The sequence below is a fragment of the Lutjanus erythropterus genome, chromosome 7 (assembly GCF_056507025.1).
Source record: "Lutjanus erythropterus isolate fLutEry1 chromosome 7, fLutEry1.hap2, whole genome shotgun sequence".
Taxonomy (NCBI): domain Eukaryota; kingdom Metazoa; phylum Chordata; class Actinopteri; order Lutjaniformes; family Lutjanidae; genus Lutjanus; species Lutjanus erythropterus.
In genome coordinates, this window is record NC_139323.1 from 18,499,476 (window position 1) to 18,520,838 (window position 21,363).

A 21,363-nucleotide genomic window follows, 5' to 3' on the forward strand; every position below is an offset into this window, starting at 1 on the left:
TATAAATCATAGTCATTTTTCATCCTTAAATTAGTTATTTCACTTTTCACAGTTAGCTTGGTACACACTCTCTAGTATTTATCCTCGTTTTGTATAATAGTGGTTTTGAGCATTTTGATAATCACCTCAGTATCTTAAGTTAGCAACATTAGCTATCTAGTTAGCATCATCATTGGCATTCAAACTCGACAGAAACAAAATCAAACTTACCAAAAGCATTTTTGATCGTCTTTCCACTGTTCTACCAATCACCAACTCTGGTTTGGTGGAAATAAACCTTTAATTCACTGCGTTAGGTCTGAAAATGTTTTTGCTTTACATACCATTTCTCTCCGCTGCTTCTCTGATGTCTGACTTCCCTCCCTTTACATTTTGTAAGGATGCACTGATACTTACACCAGTATCACATATTGGTCTGATACTATGCTCATATACTTGTTCTCATAGTCTTATAACACCACACCTGATACTACTTTACATAAAGAAGCTCCTTCAAAACAAGCAATTTGATAAAACATGTAAAGAACCAGCATAACACAGAGTTCAGAGTTTGCTAATGCTAACAGCAGCAAGTCATATTTGTGCATATGCAACATTTTCACATCTAACTTGGTGAATTAAAGGTTCATTTCAACCAAATCAGGGTTAGTTATTATTTGAGCAGGTGAAAGATGAGCCAAAATGTTTTTCTGGGACGCTGTGTTTGAATATTGATGACTATGCTAGCTAGTTAGCTAAAGTTGCTAATGGTTAAGACACTGTGGTGATTATCTAAATGTTTGAAAGTTTGTTGGTGAAGGCAACGTGTCTATAGTGTTGATAGGAAATGAACAGATGTGCAGCTTGTACATCATACTGCATTATCCAAGTACAGAATTATGTGATATATGTATTTTGGCTGTTAACCTCCAAAAAGGCAGTCATAAAATGGAACAGGTGCCCTTGAAGCAGCTTTGGACAGTTTGCTGTTTGACAGTAAAGAATAGTTTCATTTTATTTTCTCTGATGTTCGACCTCCCTCCCGTTCCTCTCCCAGTGATATTTTCCCATGTAACACAGTGAATTAAAGCTTTATTTCAACCTTAATCAGAGCTGGTGATTGTCGGAGCAGTAGGAAGATGAGCCAAAACGTTTTGTTTGGACTTTATTTTGTTTCTGTCTCGATGATCAAAAGTTTCAAAAATATTATATACAAAACAAACAGTAAATACTGTTAACAATAAGCTAACTGTGGAATGTGAAGTAACTAAGTTGGCTAAGGTAACATTACTATAGCAGTGACAGAAAGTAAACAGACATGCAGCTTGTAAAACAGACATGTCAAACTAAGTTGTGCAAGTAGTTGTGCTATATTTATTCTGTCTGCTCAACTCCAAAAAAACAAAATGTAAACGGTGCCCTTAAAACGGTTTTGGACAGTAAAGAATATCTTAATATTCATTCATTTTCTCTCACCAATAACCATCTATATCTCCTAAATCACAGCTGTGCAGAAAAACACAGGGGCTTTTCACAATTGATGATCTAATGTTCTCAGCCAGGCTGAGAGATTAGGCATGTGTGGTGGTGGGATCACGTGAGGGAAGCCGTTTTGGAGTGGGACAGTGCCCTCCCCCATCCATGCATCGTCCCTTTTCATCCATCCGTCCATCCATTGCTCCCTTCCTTCCTATCTGGCTCTGTCCCCTCCTCCTCGGCCTCCCACCTTCTTGACAGCTGGCCTGCTGAGCTGCAGATACTTACCCGGGGATAAGAGGATTTACTGACACAATTGATCAGACATCAACCTCATTTAGCTAAGAAATGAATGTTTAAAGGGTGGTGATTTTGTGCTAGTGTGCATGGAAGATTTGTAAATTTTTTTTCCTCTTTTAATGTGAAGCATGACGAGTGTGTGTGCTCACGAGGAGTGTGTGTGTCAGGCGAGGGTTTGTGGCTGGTGCTCATGAGCTCGCTTGGCAGTGAAGAGATTTCTTAATTACATGTCTGCTGTATCTAATGAGCTCCGCAGGCTGTCCGTCTGATTACTTTAGGATGCGTTCTGCTCTCTGTCATATGGTCACAGCGCTGTCAGCCACAGATATGAGCACGAGAGCATGTAGTCGTACTACGGATACAAAAACAAGACACATACAAAGGTATTAAATAGATCAATGCACACGCTGAGGATCTGTCTTCCTATGGAGGCTAATCTGATAGATATTGAGGCTTGTGTTGTTGTTCAGGAGTGGATCAGCTGCTCCCAGCCCCGTCACGTATGTCTACCACTACCCCCACCATCCACTCCCAGTGCTGGTCTGCTCTCCAGACTGGAGATATTATTAGTTAGTGGGCCATGGGCTTATTGAATTACCACACAGTGGAGTGCTCCAACCAGCCACTACCCTGTAATTAACAGTGAGGGATTTTGAGGGTTTGTGGTCTGTGATGTTTCTTTAAACCTGTTGATCACCAGATGTGTGGCTTTTGCTGTTCTCTGCCACAAATGTTTGAATAAAATGTGGTTGGCCTACATATCCATCTACATTTATCATCTGAAGCACACAGCAGCTGTTTGATGGATATGATATTGTTTCCACTGGAGCTGATTCTGATTACTTGTTTACACTGTGATATAAATACTGATTAGGCTGCACAATTTTATATTATTATAAATATTATCAAAATTCTAATATGACCAAGTGCAATATCCAACTTGCAGAACTCTGCAATTTTTCCAATAAAGGAAAACAGCATTATAATTAAGAACTTTAATGCAGCAGAGATGCCCTGGCCTCCAAATTTTCTTCAAATTTTTTTCATTGACAATGAAAATTGTGATGCAAAAATGATCTTTCTCACTAATAGTATTGCATATCACAATCGCAGCTTCATTCAAAATAATGACAACATCAGGGATCACAGTTGCAATAAATCTTGGACTTTATTGTGTTATCCCTGACAATGTCATATACACTGGTTCTGCTTTTACTATTGTATTTGATCCTTTGTTGAATAAACTAAACTAAATTAAATATGATATATTTTTTACAGTATCGTGCAGCCTTAATACTGATTGAAGTATCATGTTTTAACAAGCTGCCGTCATATTCTTTGATGCTTCTTTTGACTGAAAAGTAAAGTCTAAAAAATGTCAGGAAGTAGCAGCTTCAGATTTTTTGTTTTGTCTGACCAACAGTCCAAAAACCCTAAAATGTTTCATTTACAATTACATAAAACAGAGAAGAGCAGAAAATCTCAATATATGAAATGCTGGACACTGAGAATTATTTGCAGTTTTGCTTAACAGTTGACTTAAAGATATGAGAACATGAAGCATTGTTTGTAAATGCACCATTCAAGGTTGGCCTTTCCTCCCTGGCTTAGTGAATGAAAGAGAGGGAGATAAACATAAAGTGTGAAAATGTATGAATGAATCAGAGAAATAAAACATTACTTCCTCATTGTTTCACAGTGGATACATTCTAAAAAAGTACAAATAAAAAGGGCCACAACGTAGCACAGTGGCAGATTATGTGTGAATACAGCCAAAGCAATCCTCAGTCTGCTCCGCCTATTTGTATGTGTGTAAAACTTTGTTTGCAGCTCTCACAGACAGAGAGCAGAGGAGAGAGCCATAGAATGTCATCCAACCATTGGTCGCAATGTTTTTACACACCGCTACCTCTGCACCGCTGCCAAACAGACTGAAGCCCAGAAACTTCCCGAGCACAGCAAAATATGCGAAAATAAGAAAATAGAAGCAGAAGACAGGCTCTGTGCAGACACAGATGCCATCACATGTCTCTAGTGGGTCATAAATGATCATCATTTATGAGGGATTATGTTTTTATGACTGTATACATGGTTTGTTTTCAGGAAAATTTTGCATATTTTGCCTTTTAATGACCATTAAATTATTAAAATAATTGGTGATTAATTTAGTGTTGCTCAGTTTTTTTTAGCACTAGCTCTTAATATTTCTTGAGCTTTCCTTGTGTTTAGTTGTTAATGTGCTGCCATTATGCCCTGACTATTTGTGCAGTATACTGTATAGTATATATAATAGTATATATTGTATATTGTGCAAAAATACAAGTCCTACACTCATGTCACCAAGACAATTCGTTTAGGTTTATTCACGTTCTGTTTCGTCACATTTGCAGACTTCCTTCCTCACTCTCTGATGTATCTGGTGCAATGGCATGTCCCAGATGTTATAGCACCTCACAGCTAGCGAGCAACAGCTAGCGCTACCTTGACTAAAACATGGATTTCTCTGTGTTTGAACATTGTTGGAAAGATTTGTCATAATGTAAGTACATAACTCAACAAATACAGTTAACATAACACATTTTAATGTGAAAATGTTGCATATTTTAGCTTTAAGCCAAGTCATGCTTATTTATATAGTCTCAAATCACAATTTGCCGCAAGGTGATTTACAGTCTCTACAGTGTACAACACCCTCTGTCCTTGTCCCTTTAACCGGATAAGGAAAACTCCCTAAAAACCCTATTAACAAGGAAAAATGGAAGAAATTTCAGGAAGAGCATGTTTTGGTTATAATGGTTATATATGACTATAGGATAAACTGAAGTGAACCAACTGACTAAACTGAATTTAGCAAAATTATCTACACTAATAATATGGTAGCAAACTGCTTTTACTCAAACAACCCTATAACATTGAACTCAAAATAGCTACAAAATGTGACAATCCAATCAGCCTGCAGTTCACTCAAAAATCTGGTCATAGTATATTTAATCAGTACAATAATATCAGAGGAAATCATGAGAAAATGTCATGCCACGATGTATTTGATAAATTATATTTGCTACATTTATTGCTGTTCTAGTGTTTGTCCATACCTAATTCAGATCACACTTGGATGGTCTTCTGTTGGAATGATATAATGATGCACTTTGTTTTACGTTCCCTCTGCACTTATTTCTGGGAATGATCAGTCTAACTGTGGGCTGCTACAGATAGGAACTCTTTTGAACTTGGTTCAGGAGTTTGGCAACAGGCGACCTTTGATTTGCGGCGCCAGCGGTCAAAGGTGCCCTTCACTGCTCTCTGTCTGTTTGTTTGCTCTCAAATAGATGCTTGTGTTGCTGCAGCACTGTACAGGGAGGGAAGCGCTGGAACTAAACCTGCGTGACTCCCGCAAGTTTATTTCTGATGAGTTCTTTACAGGCTGTGTATGAACAACCTCCCAGCGCTCATGTTGTTCTCTGTTGTGTAACATGTGAGGAGCCTGTACATTCCAGAGGCTTCTTTGTATAGAGGTGATTTACATAGAATGGAGATGGTGGAACAGCCGGTTGAGGCGGGTCATTCGAGGATAGGCCCCTTTGAGCTGCTCTGGGCCGATTTATGCTTCCTCCGCTGAACACGTTGGCCTCCTTACAAACACACACACACACACTCCCTTCACAAAGCATGCTCAGCTCGCCGGCCATTCCCTGTCAGGCATCCCACCAGCTGACTGTCCATGTGCTTTTGTGCTCCCCTGTGTGCTGCAGCCACTCAGACGCTTAGGTCTGGACAAAATGAAGTCATCTCTGTTATTTCCTCTCAGACATGTAGGTTATGCTTTAGACAGTCGTATAATGTCGTGCTGTAGGAAATTTGCACTTCGCTAAGACAGAGAATGAATGATTTTTAAATAGGACTCAATCTAATGACTATTTTCACTATTGATTGATGTCTGTTTTTAAGTCAATCAATCTAGAATGTCAGAAAACTTTTCCCATCAAAAGTTTTATTAGGTCAAAAGGACTGTTGTCCACCATCTAAACATTTTCAAATTACAGTGCTATAAAACAGTGGCTTTCAAACTATGGTCTGGGGACCAACAGGGGTCCTTGAGTGGGTTTTAGGAGGTCACCAGCAAAAGGAGGAATACAGTATTTTATTTTCATCAAATGGAAAAACAAGGAAGAAATAGGGCTGGCCATTTTGATTCACTGTAATTTATACTGATCCTAGTTTGATCACTGATTGATTATGAAGACTCTATTATCTTCAAACCGAAAAAAATATATTCTGAGGAGATTCCTTGACATGAAAAAGTTTAGAAACCCCAGTACAGCAGCCAGAAAAGGAGCAATTCCTCACATTTAAAAAACGGGAAACAAAGAATGCTGATTAATGAATAATGGTTAATAAATTTTCAACAAATTGATTAATCAGCCATTCCCCGTAGAATAAATTTCAGGTTTCTGGCCTCCTTTCTGGCAGCATGTAATAAATGCATATTTGGGACCAGAGCAGATTCTGAGCTTCTGATCATCTCTAACTCCTGCACCATTTCACAGTGTGTGCATTATTGATTCTAAGTTATTTTAAGTACTGGTTGAGGCTGTTGCCTTGCTTGTTTGTCTTGATTTCGAGCTTATGAGAAGATGTAGACACACCGTGGTACAAAGGCCAGAATATAAGCATTAGCTCCAAGCTGTGAGTTTAATTTTGAACAGTTAATATTAGAGGTTTGTCCCAGGTCCTGATGCATTGTATTGGCAAAGTTCTGTTGACAGATATTGCCATTGGGATATGAGTCACAATTTAATGGGAACTTTAGCATTTAATTTTCATAAAAGTAAGAGATGACGATGTGATTTTTTCCTGGGGTCTGTACCAAACAAGGGGATTGCTTATGTCTGGAGAATATGATTTGTAGCATCTCTGTCACACCAAAATGCTTCAAGTATACAAGTATGTTTTGGCACATTTTATTTTATTTTACTAAAAAAATTGTTAGCTCCTGCCATGTGGATATTGCATTTGGTCATATTGCAGTTTCAATAATATTTTGTAAACTGTGCAACCCTAGGTCTTCCCTTCAAGTTGCAGCTAATCTACCTGTCTTTACTGTACTGTCTACATATAACTACCTTTATCTTGTCATCTTTTACTCAACTCACCTCAGCTTTATCTCTATAGCATGTGTCATACACACATGTGGCCCAAAGTGCCTCATGTAGCCAAATTGAACAAAGACAAAAAATGAAAGCAAAAAATAAACAACAGATTGAATATTACAAGACTGAAATTTTCAACAATGAGTTGTTAAAAAATCAAAACCAAAAACAAATTCAAAAGTGCATGTTTTACCTCTTTCCTGTAGTGCTGTTTATCAGTTTACATTGTTTTGGTGTAAGTTGCAGAACACTGGAGATATCAGTTATAGAGATGTCTGCACTCTTTCTGAAATGACTGCAATTTAGTCCCGTTATATTCAAGAGAGGACAGACATCTCTATGGCTTGTATCTCCAGAACTTGGTTACCTTCACCAAAACAATCTAGATGGATAAAAGGCATTTAGAATTTTTGATACTGGGGAATTTCCTTCAGAAAGCTTGCCATTCTAAAATAAAGACATCAATGTTACGTCTGGCCTGGGCACTCAGAGCACTTGTTGGTCTTGATGTCCACAGGAGCACGTTGTTGGCAAATTGTTGGCTGGAGTGACGACAGCCCCGTTACTATGTCTCCTACTCAGCACTTCTAGAATAGAATAGATCTTTACGAGGCCTGGAGGGAATTTGTCATGCACATAAAGAGAGGGGTCAGTGCACAAAATCAGACACAGTACATGCCGTACAGTGCTCTTCCATTACATAAGCTCATTATTTAGAAAAATCTGCTCTCCAAAAAGTTGGGAACACACCCCCGCTGCAGCAGAATTTAAATCTAGGTAGTACATTTTTGCATTACAACGCAAAGCATACATTAAAGTGTATTTTACTGCAGTATAACTTGCTCTGTGGGACAGAGAGGGAGGTCCCAATTCATATTTCCCTGTCAGGGATCACTCATGGAGGGCTGGAGAAAGTGGGCGAGCGAGAAAGGGGGTGGAGGTTATAGTCTCAGTGCTAAACAGGAAGTTGCACAACATCTGTTCCTTGGCATTCAGAGAGGGAGTGAATAGCCAGCTGTGTGTTTCGGAGTGTGTCCTCATGCAAAAAAAAAAAAGTCCCGCATCCAGGCAGACGATGTGACATTCCTCTTGGTTTCCCAATTCTTTGAAATCTGAAAGCAACTGTCTTGCATTACTCAAACTTTCCATTTCCTTTTAATAGAGTTTAGGAGAAGAAACTAATGTGGGCTTAATCACTGCCAGAGGTTAAGCATGAGAGCAACATTTCAAAATGACTGCAAAGTGTTTAGCAAGTAGTTCTTTCAAAAAACAAATTGAAGTGTCTTTAACAAACTCGACAGGCAGAAAACGCAGTTTGTGAACATAAGCAATTATTTCTCAGAAGTAGATGCCAAGAAACATGTTTTTATAAACATATGTGACAGATACTGCCTGTAGGCGAGTAAATTGTATCTGACAGCGTCGGCATTTAGCATTTGCCTTTGATCAAAGGGTAATCTTTATTTGTGCATCCTTTGAAGAGAAAGAGATACAAAGTATGCCAGAACAATGACAGAAACAAGAATGACAACAAGATAAGATGTGTGAAATTCAAATGCAGAGTTAAATACAAACTACAAAAGGAGACTTAAAAGAGGTCAAAAGCAATTTTCATCCTATATTGTATGTACTCATGGTGGTATGTCTCTGCATTACTCATGTCATTATTATCTTAGGATATCTCTTAAGAACATTGTGTCCACCCCTCCCAAAAAGTGTATCAGCCAAGCAGTAGCAGGAAGGGAACTCGTTTTGGCAAGATCTTTCTCATTCATCAAATCATTCTCTTACAACTGAGAAACTGAGAAATATGGAAAAGTAAATTGCATGTAGACAGCATGACTTGACTTACATGATTTTTGGGTGTGTAGTCTCTCTGTTAATTTATTTTACAGCGTTATAAAAAACAGCTTTTAAATTGACAAACATAATGTGTGTATTCGAACACGTCCAAAAACGTCTTTGTCACTTCCTGTTGGCGACTGTATATATTTTTTCCAAAAGAAAACATTTTTCCATCACCATAAAGGACCCCTACATTAAAAAGATGAGCTCTGCTAATTTAAGAATTTCAAATATACAAATACAAGCTTTTAAAGTATTTTAATCTTATTTTTTTTCTTTTAATATGCCCAAAAGTACATATTTTAAATGCATTTAATTGAAATTCTGCTCATCTCCGATCCCTGCAGTCCTCATGAAGTTCTTTTCTTCCAGCATCCGTGCAAAGCTGAGCAGCTCTTAGATTTTAGAGCAGTAGAAACAGAGAGTTCATGCTGCAGTTTAACTCGTGAGGTGAAATGATCTGAGCAGCTCAGACCCACACTCAGAAGATGCTCAACAGAATCTTGTGTTTCAACTTTTCAAATTCGGTGGCTCATTAGTGAGACTAAACAAAGTCACTTCTCTCAGGCCGTGAGTTGCAACTGTGAATCTTTGCTGATATAAATATAAATGGATTTTCAGGGGACAATTACTACTTCTACTATTACTACTACTACTACTATTGCATTGTGGAAAATTCCCCATCAAATTGAACTGTCATACAAATCATCTTTTAAAAAGTATATTTCTTTCATGCTAATCAAGACAATAGATCAGGCACTTTAATGGATTCTTAAAAAGAAAAGGACTTGTGATTCCTGTAATATAACCTACAGCAACAAAACAAACTGCCCCCTGAAAACAGTCATCTCTGGGCACCCTGTTGAGCTTTGACGTTGAAAAAGAAGAAAAAAATATTTCTTTGCATCTTCTGAGAAACCAAAGCACAGGTGTTGTTTATTGCATGTGCATAATGCCATCGCCCACCTTTGCACACACAAATACACAAAAATGTGACATTTAACTAAGAACAGTGGCATCAGGCCCAGTATCACACTGTGTGTGTGTGTGTGTGTGTGTGTGTGTGTGTGTGTGTGTGTGTGTGTGTGTGTAAAGGTGGGGGGATGGTGCACTAACACACAAGCAGAAGCTTTTGAATTTTCTGGGCGTTCAGATTAGTCCAAATGTTTACGTGTGTGTGGTGGCATGTCACTCTTCATCAGTAACATTTTGCTCAAAAAACACAGTTTTATTCATTTCTTTGAGTCATCGACAGTCGCCCAGAGAGGCGCTCCTACTTAGCGCATCTCAATGTATGAGAACACGCTGTGGCAGCCTGCGGCATTTACGTATTCACTATGTGCAAAGTACATGTTGATCTTTATGTGTACATACTGTATGTGTATGCTGGTATTTGTAAATTGCATTGGTGATGAATGAATGTCCACAGCTATACAGGCACATGCATGAAATTACACACCACGCCCTGTTACACAGATGACTGACAGCTTTTGTAAGTAGGTCATCTATGTAAATGCCAGCCTGTCAGTTTACATCAGTGGATGCAAAGCAAAGTCAGCACCCTGTGACCAAAGTCAGGCAGGTTTCACTCTGTGGAGCCATATTTACACAACACTGACTGCATAAAGGCACATTGCACTGTTAGTCTCATATTCTCTGGTTAGTTTAATCCACTCATATGGTCGACTTGTAGTCAGATGACTTCTGCTATTGTGTCTTATCAGCTGCTGGTCCACTCATATCAAAGTGTGATTATGAAGTGTATTTATTCTTGTGGAATCTTAAAGCTGCTACTGTCAATATTTTTTATATTTACAATGGATTAATTTAAATTAAAGTATGTACAAAGTCATAGCTGCCCTTTATACTGACAAACCCACAGAAATTAGGACTCAGCTCTGCAGCTACAGTGTGCTATAGTGTCTGTCAGCTCAATAGATGGATACATATCGATATTGTGATATGAAACTAGATATTGTCTTAGATTTTGGATATTGCTCTATCATTATATGGCATAAGTGTTGTCTTTTTTCTGGTTTTAAAGGCTGCATTATAGTAACGTGATGTTATCACACTGTTCTAGCTGTTCTATGATTTTCCTTACCCGCATTTTGGAGTTCACCAATATTCATCTCTACAATAGTGTTGCATCATCAATATATCGATAAATATCAATATATTTTGACCATACCACCCAGCTCTACCTGCAACATTTTGGTTCATTGCTGCTCATGTCGGGGTTGTTTCCAAAGCATGCTGATGTTAATCTAAGAAGCTCTGATAAATAAACTTGCCTTTCCTTGATAAACACACTGCACCCCACCTGCTCTGCACCAAACAGCAAATAGATGATGCTAATGATTAGCTGGTGAACATAGCAAAGCATTTAGTAACTGAAGAGGCAAATATTTTTCCCTGGAGTTGGTGGAGACCAAAACAGAGTTAAAAGGAGGGAGAATATTAGACACACATACATCAGGTTATGTGAAACACGACTCCAAATGAATGCATTTTTTTTACATCATCATTGGATATGCAAATAATGTGCTACATAACTAGCAGCTTTATAAGGTGATAATACATCTGGTTCCCAAGTGGCCAAAAAAATCATTATTGCAGATTTATTTTGCATTCATTTTTAAAGGTTGTTTAGTTTGTTTTTATTTTGAGTTATATTATATGTCCATTTTTCTGACCACCCCATATGTATATAGATGTGGTTGGACAAAATATTAGACACACCTCTACATACACACACATACACTGGATACTGGATGCTGAGTGCAGACAAAAATGCAGCTCACACCCATGTTTTCTGTGAATATACAAAAATGAGAAAACACAGAAGAAGAACTCACAGAAGATATGTGTAGAGTTGGACTAATGATGTGATATTGAGCTATGAACTCTGAGACACTGGCTGTGCATTTTTTAGGAGATATTTGATATGGAAAGATGCACACCTGTACTGAGAATGCAACAATCAGAATTTACTGAGAAATGGGACAAATGGACTGCTTATAAGACCCTTCACAGAGACACCTCGAGTTGTATTGATATGTTATGTACCACACTGGCATAATTTATGTTGTGATGTGATGTGGGTACTAAATGAAAAACAACAAAACTTGACTAAAAGTTGAGTTAAACAAAAAAGAAAAAGAAAGAAAAATGCCTATCACCATGTCTTAAAGCCCAAGTTGACATATCCAGACTGCCTGTTTTGTCTGACCAACAATCCAAAACAAAATACTCAATTAAATATTGTGGAAAACTAAGAAATGTTAGAAGCAGGTTTCTGGCCTGTGACTTTGTTGCATTTTTGCTTAGAAAATCAAATAAATTATTGTTTGATTATCACAGAATTTCCTGTTAATTCTCTGTCATTAAATTAATTGATTAATTGACCAATTCTGTTTAAAAAACAGCTCATATTAGAGATTTTCTCTGAAAATTGGAGACACATGTCACTACCTAAAATTACCTCTCTGATATAGACTTTGTTCAGGCTGCAGGCAAATCAGATTTGTTTCACAATTCAGATCTTTTAGACAGACAGACTGTTCGCACTGTTATTTGCAAGTGATCGGACTGGATTTGCGTGTCAAGACATCGCCAACCTTTCTGCATGGGTTTCTGTAACGATGTAGTTGTCAGTAACTGCATATGCCGGCGATGCAGCTTTCCAGCACAGAAAAATGAGAAATGGAGCTCCATCACATTGGCCTCCAAGCAATTGCGCTGCCAAGTTGTGATGCAGAACTCCTCTGTCACTTGTGTTATCCTCCATACCACTCTCTGATGCACTGGATTAGACGTCGTCCTTTTGTGTCGCATTGCAAATGACGCAAATGACAAAAAACCAACCACATGGAACCACATTTCACATTGGATCCAATTTGCAAAAATTTCATTTTGTGTCTTTTATGCCATCCATACTTTATAAAAATCAAGCTGGATACAATCTGGATTTAGGCTGGCAGTCTGAACAAGGCGATAGTGTCAACAGATCCTACAAATTATAAACTTAAGCTTAAACTTAAGTGTGTCTCCGCAATCTCTTTAACGCATCTTTCTGTCTTCCAGACTCCACAGGGCCAATGAGCACGGCCCACACTCACCCTCCTCACATGGGTGGCATGGTGGGCCACCCGTCAGTCATCAGCACGTCCAGGCCCTTGCCGTCCCCCATGTCCGCCTTGGGCTCGCCGATGAACGGCCTGGCCTCACCCTACCCTGTCATTACATCTTCTCTGGGCTCGCCCTCTGTATCGCTGCCATCCACACCCAACATGAACTTTGGACCCCTCAGCAGTCCACAGGTGAGAAAACACGTGCGTGTTTTGACGGTCAGGGACTTTTCACTTGCAGAAAATATACCAAAATAATGGAAGGTTTATGTCCAGTTTGTGATGTTTGATGCATTCAGTTGTAATCGCATGTAGCAATTCACCCACTTTCCTTCACAGTGCCTTTTCAAAGCTGCCTCCTTAGTTGGTGAAAATCTTTAATTTCTAAAAAGAGCATTTGAAACACCAGACAAGGTGGTTTAAAGCAGAGTTCATGTGTTAAAATTACAGAGAAACCCTCAGTACTAAACCTTGTATTCGTTGCTGCACTCTCCTAAGCTCCAAACTTCATTCACAGAGGTTCATATTCTTTCAAACAACTACTTTTGGCAAGGTTCATCTGCGCCAAAACTATCATGTTCTTGGGTCGGTCATGTGCTTCTCATTCTTGGAATCTCTGACAGCAGACGGGAGGTTGAAGGTTAACCATATCCAATGTGTTTGGCTGGCATACTTTGCCTTTCCTCTCTCTCCTCTACCCTTCTACTGACCTTTAAACTTCTCGCCCTAAAGGTCATCCTTGAGTTCTGTGTTGCTGCTGTCATGCGAGGGGACTTAAGACGCGGTCCAACTATTAGCCCTTTAATGGATTACTGAGAGAAAGGAGAAGGAGAGAAAGAGCAGCCCTCATTTTCTCTGGATTTCTTCGCTCTTCTTGACATTTTTTAACCACACTTTCTCCTTTTCTGTTACTTTTCTCTGCCAACTTCAGTCTCCTTTTCTCTCCATCTAGGTTAGTTGTTAATGATCCTAACAAAGTTACTTTTGCTGTGAGATCGTATCCTTTAGATTGAATAAGAATACACAGAAACACTCATAAGACTGCCCTTGGCACAAATGACAACAATAGTGGGGGCTAATGGAGCTGCTTTTTTTAAGTGACCTCTTAAATGAACTACAAACCCCACAAGGCTCGGTACTTTGATGATTGACCACACACACACACACACACACACACACACACACAGTGCTTCAGAGGCTGGATCAAGGCCAGTGCTGCAGGGCACAGCAGACAATGATATACATACATTGGTTCAATCACAGTATGGATCTGTGCCTTCAGGGACCGTCAGGGTTGATGCGATTGTGTGGTGTAGCCATCTATTCACTGCTCGTCATCAGCCATGGACCAAGCCGCCATCAGGTTATTGTGTCATGCAACATCTCGTACTATTTTCATAGTATGTGCAGTTCTGGGCCGACAGAAGCATAAGAAAATTCATTATTACAGTTGGACGTACATTCTGGTGACATTTAAATTTTTACTGTCATCTTGTTTTTATCAGCCTTTAAAGGCCTGATCAGTTTTTTATCTGATCATGTAATCAGCTGTTCCCAAACTTAAAAATGCCAGTGCCCAATTTGAAATCTGAAAATACTTCTCAGCCCACACAAAGCTTTCATCACAACTCGGATCAAAACATAACATTAATTGTACTAATGATGAGATAAAAGATACGTTCTGGTGTTAAAGTAAAAGGTCATCAAATATGGTGTAACACCTGTTAAACTAGGTCAGATAAATGAAGAATAACACCTAATTTAAATTCCATAGCTTTGCTTTATTATTTCTGATTACCTTTTTTAAAATTAAATATAAATATTTATGGTCATTTACTTAAAAATATTTTGTTTATTTATATTCATGGCCTCTCAAGGCCCACCTGCAGGGCCTTCATGGCACTCTAGTGGGCCATGGCCCTCACTTTGGGAATAACTAATGTAAGTTACAGGCATTTTGTAATATATACACTCATAGTAAAGAAGTATTTTGCATTTTCCAACTGATATTCTGGCTATTTTAATATTGCATTTAGTAGTTAAATAGTCAGTTTGTTGTTGTTTTACCATTTCATTATGCATTAAAATCACAGTCAATCAATTTTAGAGAGTTTATTTTCTCTTTTTTCATTTAGGCCTGTGACTAATGAGTTTTTTCATAATTGGAAAAATGCCCAAAAGCATGTGGAAGGCATTTTGTTGGAAAAACATAGTCAGATTTTTCATTACTCCTAAGACTAGAATTAAAATTTTAATTGCACAGCAGACGTGCAGGATACTGTGTGGAGACAAATATTGTGACCACACCCATGTTTTCTGGGAATATACAAAAATGAGAAAATACTGGGGCAAGATATGGGTGAAGTTGGACTGATTATATGATATTGAACCATGAACTCAGATGACTGGGCATTTTTGAGGAGATATTTGATATGGAAAGATGTGCACCTGTACTGAGAATGCAGCAATCATAATTTATTGAGAAATGGGACAAATGGACTGCTTATAAGACCTTCACAGAGACACCACTTGAGCCCCTGAATAAATACAGTGACATCTATAAATGTATTGATATGTTATGTCCCCCACTGGCTTGATTTGTATTTGTTCTGTGGTTGTTAAATGAAAAACAAGAGAGCTTGAGTTAAACAAACAAACAAAAAAAATGCCCATCACAATGTCTTAAAGCCCAAGTTGTCATATCATTCATTCATTCATAGTCATTAAACTATCGATTAATTGACAAATTCTGATTAATAATCAGCCCATTTTAGAGAGGAAAGACTTTCTGTAGACAGTGGAGATGCATGTCTGGTCCATTAAAGGCCCGAGTAAACCGAACATGTGTGTTCTTCATACCATGTGTTGTATAAAGAATGTATGACACATCAATAATCCATACACACTGCTTGTAGGCCTTTTTCTCCAGCAGCATGTTGACTGCTGAAAGCAGCACGTATGTCTGAACAACTGTTTGAAGGTACCTCAAGATTTTAGTTTTTCAAATCACATGTGTAAAATTAATTATTTGTGAAAACAGTGCACTGAAGAGGGGTAGCTGCTCACTATTGACTCTCATGAGCAAGTATACAGGGGGCTTGATGCTCATATAAGTGAGATGGTCTGCCTTAGGGGTGTCTGCATGTACAGTGAGAGAAGCTGGTGGCGGTGTAGAGAACTAGTGAGCTCAAGAAAAACTGAAAGATAGAAATAAAAAATCAGTTGTATGCTCTCCTCTGCTGTAAGGTCACGGGCCTGAGCTCACTCTGCCATTAGAGGATATTCAGAAGAGAGTGCACATTGTAAATAAGTGATAGGAAGAGCCTGAGGTGACTGTGGGAACGATGTCCTATATGTCACGCTGCATCAAATATATAGGACAGGAGGGCATATGTAGGTCAATCTTGTTGTTTCCACTTGGAGTGCAGATGTTTGCATATAAACAACTAAACAAACAAAAATGAACAGAGCAAATATGGAGAGGGTCAAAGGACACAGTGATAGGAGCGAGAATGAAAGACAGAAGCTAAAGGAAGCTGGACTTGTTGCTCAGCCTCGAACACGTTTCACAACATCATTTAAGATGTTAGCGTTAGAGTGGTGGGAAGTGAACGTTATTTTAACCTCAGAGGGTTGTTCACACCTTTACGTCTCACAGGGCTCCTTGAGGTCAAATATGAGACGTCCTAATTTCTCATGGCATGTGATTCACTTTAATTAAGGTGAAAAACTGTTGTGAACTGACCTGGAGGCCTTTATAACACGCTGTGGCCGTATTAAAAAATACTTCCTAACTCAAAGATCCTGCCCTAACTAGTACTTACTGGTAATAAGGGTTAGGACCTAATTTAGGAAAAGAGACATTACAGATGAACAATTCTTAAGTCAATGTTAATATCTAATTTTAAGAAGAAATCTGTAATATATTTACTGTAATACATCATTAAATGACCACTCCTGTCTGTGACAACAACGCTCCAGCCATGGTGTCCCATGCTTGAGATTTATATTCTGGGCAAGAATCACTTTTTGTTTGCACATTTCACATTAATTAGAGTTCAAATTAATGCTGAATGCTCGGCAAATGAGTAAGTGTCTGTTTATGAGTCATAAGAAATCATGAATATTCTTGTAGGTGTAGATGTTAAGAACAGTTAAACTGAACAACATGTTAATGTAGTACTCTAAGTGTACTCTAAGTACAGAGTGTGTGTTTTCAGAGCAGCAGGCTTTTTTTTTCAGGATAACAGGCTTACCTTTACATTGACAGACAACTGAAAGTTATAAACAGCTGATCAACTTAGAGGAGGACTAGTCCTCACTTGTTATTATCAGTTTACTGTGTTGCTCTCATCTTGCACTCCTGCAGTGCAAGATGAGTGCCCGTTGTTTTTGCTTCATTTTTGCATGTTTCAATGTATTTTTCAGTATGTTTCAATGATAAAAAAACAAAACAGTGAATACAAAGTTGTTTAGCTTGGGGAGATGAGAAAAATAGTGCCAGTTGCTAGGTAACAGACATAAAAGTGATGTCAGATTAAGTATTAGGATTTTATAACCTGAGATAAGGCAAGGCAAGGCAACTTTATTTATATAGCACCGTTCAGACGTGAAGCAGTTCAAGGTGCTTTACAAGAAGCTGAAAATACATTAAAATAAAATATTAAAGGAACATCAAAATTGAATTTCAGGTCATTAAGACAAAGGCAAAAAATTAAGACAATAAATAGTTAAAACATTACAGAAATTGCATTTCAAAAGCAAACATAAAGCAAAAGCAACAGCAGACAAATATAAAAACAATAACTACAGATTATCCTAAAATAAGTTACATATCGACTTCACTGGGAAGCTGCAGTAAATAGCAGTGTTTTAAGACAGGATGAAGTAAGATAAGGTATGATTTCTGGGTAATACCAAATTGGGAAAAATCGTATCTTAGACTATTTCTATCTTAAAGGAACAGTTCACACCAAAAATCAAAAATACATATTTTTGCTCTAGCCTGCAGTGATATTTTCTGTAATAGGGCCACTGATAACTAATGAAAATTAAAATTTGGAGTGGTTTGGAGTGGTGTGTTGATTGGAGGTCTCAATATCTGGACAACACAGTTAAGAATTTCAGTCACTCTCAGAAATTGGAAGACCCTACACTTGAGTGCCCTCTGCTGTTTGTATGTGAGAAATACACTTTCTGCACGTGACTCTTCCCATATGCCTCCTCCTGTCAACAAACATTCAGAAACCTGTATGACAAGCCTCGCATAGAAGCCTCAGCCCCACCCACTGAGCAACCATGTGATCGCACCCTGAGACACTTTCATAATAAAGTGTGTGGGTGGGGAGGAAAAAAAATAACATGGGTGAGCGGAAGACAAACTGAGAAAATAGAGGAAGGGGGAGAGAGTGTCATGAGACGGCCTCACACTTTTCATTCTGACTTCCCCTCTGCTTCCTCCTCGGCTCTGTTCTGGCCACCTCAGCCCTAACTCTTTGTCTCTGTTCTGTCTTCTGTCTTCCTGTTGTCCTCAGATGAATTCTATGAACAGTGTTAGCAGCTCAGAGGACATCAAGCCTCCGCCGGGCCTACAGAACCTGGGAAACATCAACTACCAGTGTACGAGCCCCGGGGGAGTGTCAAAGCACATCTGCTCCATTTGCGGGGACCGCTCCTCAGGTAATGTTAGAGGGTGAGGATAAGGGGGGAGAGGCATGGGCAAACAAACGTACACACCCACTCACCACCCAGATGACTGACGGATAAGAGAGAGATTGATTTCAAGGTTACTCAACAGGCATTTTGCCAGTTTTATTAGTGCATAATATCGCTCTTTGCTAATTTGGGCTGTAAATCCCTGAAACCTATTGACATTATTGCACCAGTAAAGGTAGGAGAAACAGCTGGCGTAGCTGTCAGAAGTTAGAAAAGAGAATGGAGGAAAACTGAGTGCAAGTGGTGAAAAAATAACCTTCAGCTTTACTACAAAGTCTTTGAAGAAGGGATTTGTATTACAATTCTGAAATAAGGCTAGACAACCCTTTTTATCTAACATCAACAGGAATACCATCACTTCTCTTTTTTTCTTTCCACTGATAAGAAGCTAAATAATCCCCCAACCGTTTCCTGTCTCACACCAAATGTAATGCCTTTGCATCTTTTTTTAGTGACTTAAGACTTTTTTTTTAGTTCAGTAACCATAAATTCCTCCATGTCAAACAATGAAACTGGAACACTGCTGCGATTTGACTAGATTGGTAATATTCTGTGCTATCAATGCAATATCTTAAAGGGTGAGTCCATTATTTTTTGCTTGTATAAATTGTTTATTATTCTGCCACCTCCCAGCAGAACTCTCTCTCAAATCTGGACGTTCAAATCTTGGTCAAAGTACATAATTCTCAGCATCAAAATGCTATTTTTTTAAGCCCCTTTACAAACATTTTCCTACTTGACCTGACGTAGGTTTCTGGATGATGACACTGCTACATACAAAACCCCCTCAGCTGAGTGAGTGGAGGGGAGGACATTAGTGCTGCAGTTAGCAGAAAACAGTGCTGTAAACTACATTGCTAACCACTGAGTGGAAGTTTCCATTAGAAAAACACGAAAAATAACACAGATTGAGTCGCCCATTTATTAATTCACCTGCTGTTTTGTCAGTCCTCAGCTGGTTCAGATCATATCTGGAGGGCAGGGGCTATGCAGTTGCCGTTGGTGATCATAAAGCGGAGTCAATAACCACGACATTTGGAGCCAGGTCAAATGATAAAAGACAATGGGCCTCATTTACCAACTGTTCTTAAGAAGACATTTCTACAGTTTTCACAAACATTATGGCGTTCACCAATGTTTTTTTATTATGTGGAATTTGGTCTTGGTAAGAACAGAATCTAGAGCACATTTACACACATTTTAGTGCTGACGTGTTTGTGCAAAAAAAATTTGTAATTGTGCTTCTTTCGGTTTCACAGTTGTATAATATTATAGGAGTAAAATTACAAAAATGTCTTTATAATTTATAATACCTTAATAATTATTTGTTGTATTTTACAAAGCATTGTGGTCTTTTAAAATAAATTATTTGACTTAACAGTGTGATTATTTATAGGTCTAGGAGATAAAACCACCAACAGCATCACCATCTTTACATTTTCATTTGGGAATTCTTGACTTCTCTCTCAACTTCTCCGTGTGTGATTTCTGTGTTTGCACACAACCCTGCAGTCTCATGCACTTATATGTGCATTGGTGGAGCATTTGCCTATGTTAGGGACAAGTGGCACTTGCAAGGACCATGGCATTCACCATTATAAAAACATAGATATTAAAAACATACAAAGATATTGGTGAATGAGAGCCAATAACCTTTCTCATCAAAGCTACGCAGATGACACTCAGATTTACTAAACTCTTTCATCAAGTGACTATGGTCCCTGACAGTCACTAAATATCCTTCAATTAAGAGACAAGACAGAAGTCACTGTGTTTGGGAACACAGAGGAAAAAGTGAGATTCCAGTAAGTTAGAAGTTTGGGTGTTTGCATGGACTCAGAAGCCAAGGTCATAACTAAATAAAATTTTATATTCTCAAACAAATACAGAGAATTAGGAGTCTCATGTTCAGACAACATTGAGAGAAACTCAGGATGGATTGCTCTAACAGTCTCATGTCATGTTTTCCCAAAATGACCAAATTCAGCTCATTCCAAATGCTGCTACCAGAGTTCTAATAAGAACCAAGAGAACTGAGCACATTACTCCTGGTCCTAGATCTTAACACTGACTTCCAGTATCTTATAGACAAGATTTTAATGTTCTGCTGATAGTTTGTAAATCACTAAATAATCTCAAGCCAAAATACATTTCTTATCTCCCTAAAAAAATATAAATGCAGTGGGGCCGTTAGCTCTTGAGGTAGTAGTCAACTGACAGGAGTGGAGCCTAAACAGACGAGAGTGAAGCTGCTTTTAGCTTCTGTGCTGATGGAACCAACTTCCTGATGATCTTTAGCCCAGTCACAGCCACTTTCAAATCTAAATAAAAACTCTTGTTTTTGAAAAAGCAGCACTGATGTTGTGGATGCTGTTTCCACAGGAAAGCACTATGGCGTGTACAGCTGCGAGGGATGTAAAGGATTCTTCAAAAGGACGGTCCGTAAAGATCTTACCTACACATGTCGAGACAGCAAGGAGTGCCTGATTGACAAGCGCCAGCGAAACCGCTGCCAATACTGTCGCTACCAGAAGTGCCTGGCCATGGGCATGAAGAGAGAAGGTGTGTGTGTGTTTGTGTGTGTGTGGACATGAACTATTCAATGCAACAGAGTCGTCATTACAAATTCATGATTTGGAGATGAGCATCGTTCAACCCTGCAGAAATGCATTTTAAATTCTAGTCAGGAGCCCCAAAGTTTCCCAAAATAGGGGGGTTGAGCTCTGAAATATGTATAACACGATGCACAACTTAAACCTTCTGTTTGT

The 21,363-nt window shown here is 38.6% G+C and overlaps 1 protein-coding gene across 2 annotated transcripts in view; it reads left to right on the top strand.

The window, feature by feature from the left end:
• The window catches only part of rxrgb (retinoid X receptor, gamma b), a 42,725-nt gene that overhangs the window by 15,019 nt on the left and 6,343 nt on the right, over positions 1-21,363 (top strand). For both annotated transcript variants that reach the window (XM_084723039.1, XM_084723038.1), the window contains exons 2-4: positions 12,837-13,072; positions 18,415-18,559; positions 20,978-21,157. In XM_084723039.1, the coding sequence (XP_084579165.1) occupies positions 12,837-13,072; positions 18,415-18,559; positions 20,978-21,157 (561 nt within the window). The remainder of the gene's footprint in view (positions 1-12,836; positions 13,073-18,414; positions 18,560-20,977; positions 21,158-21,363) is intronic.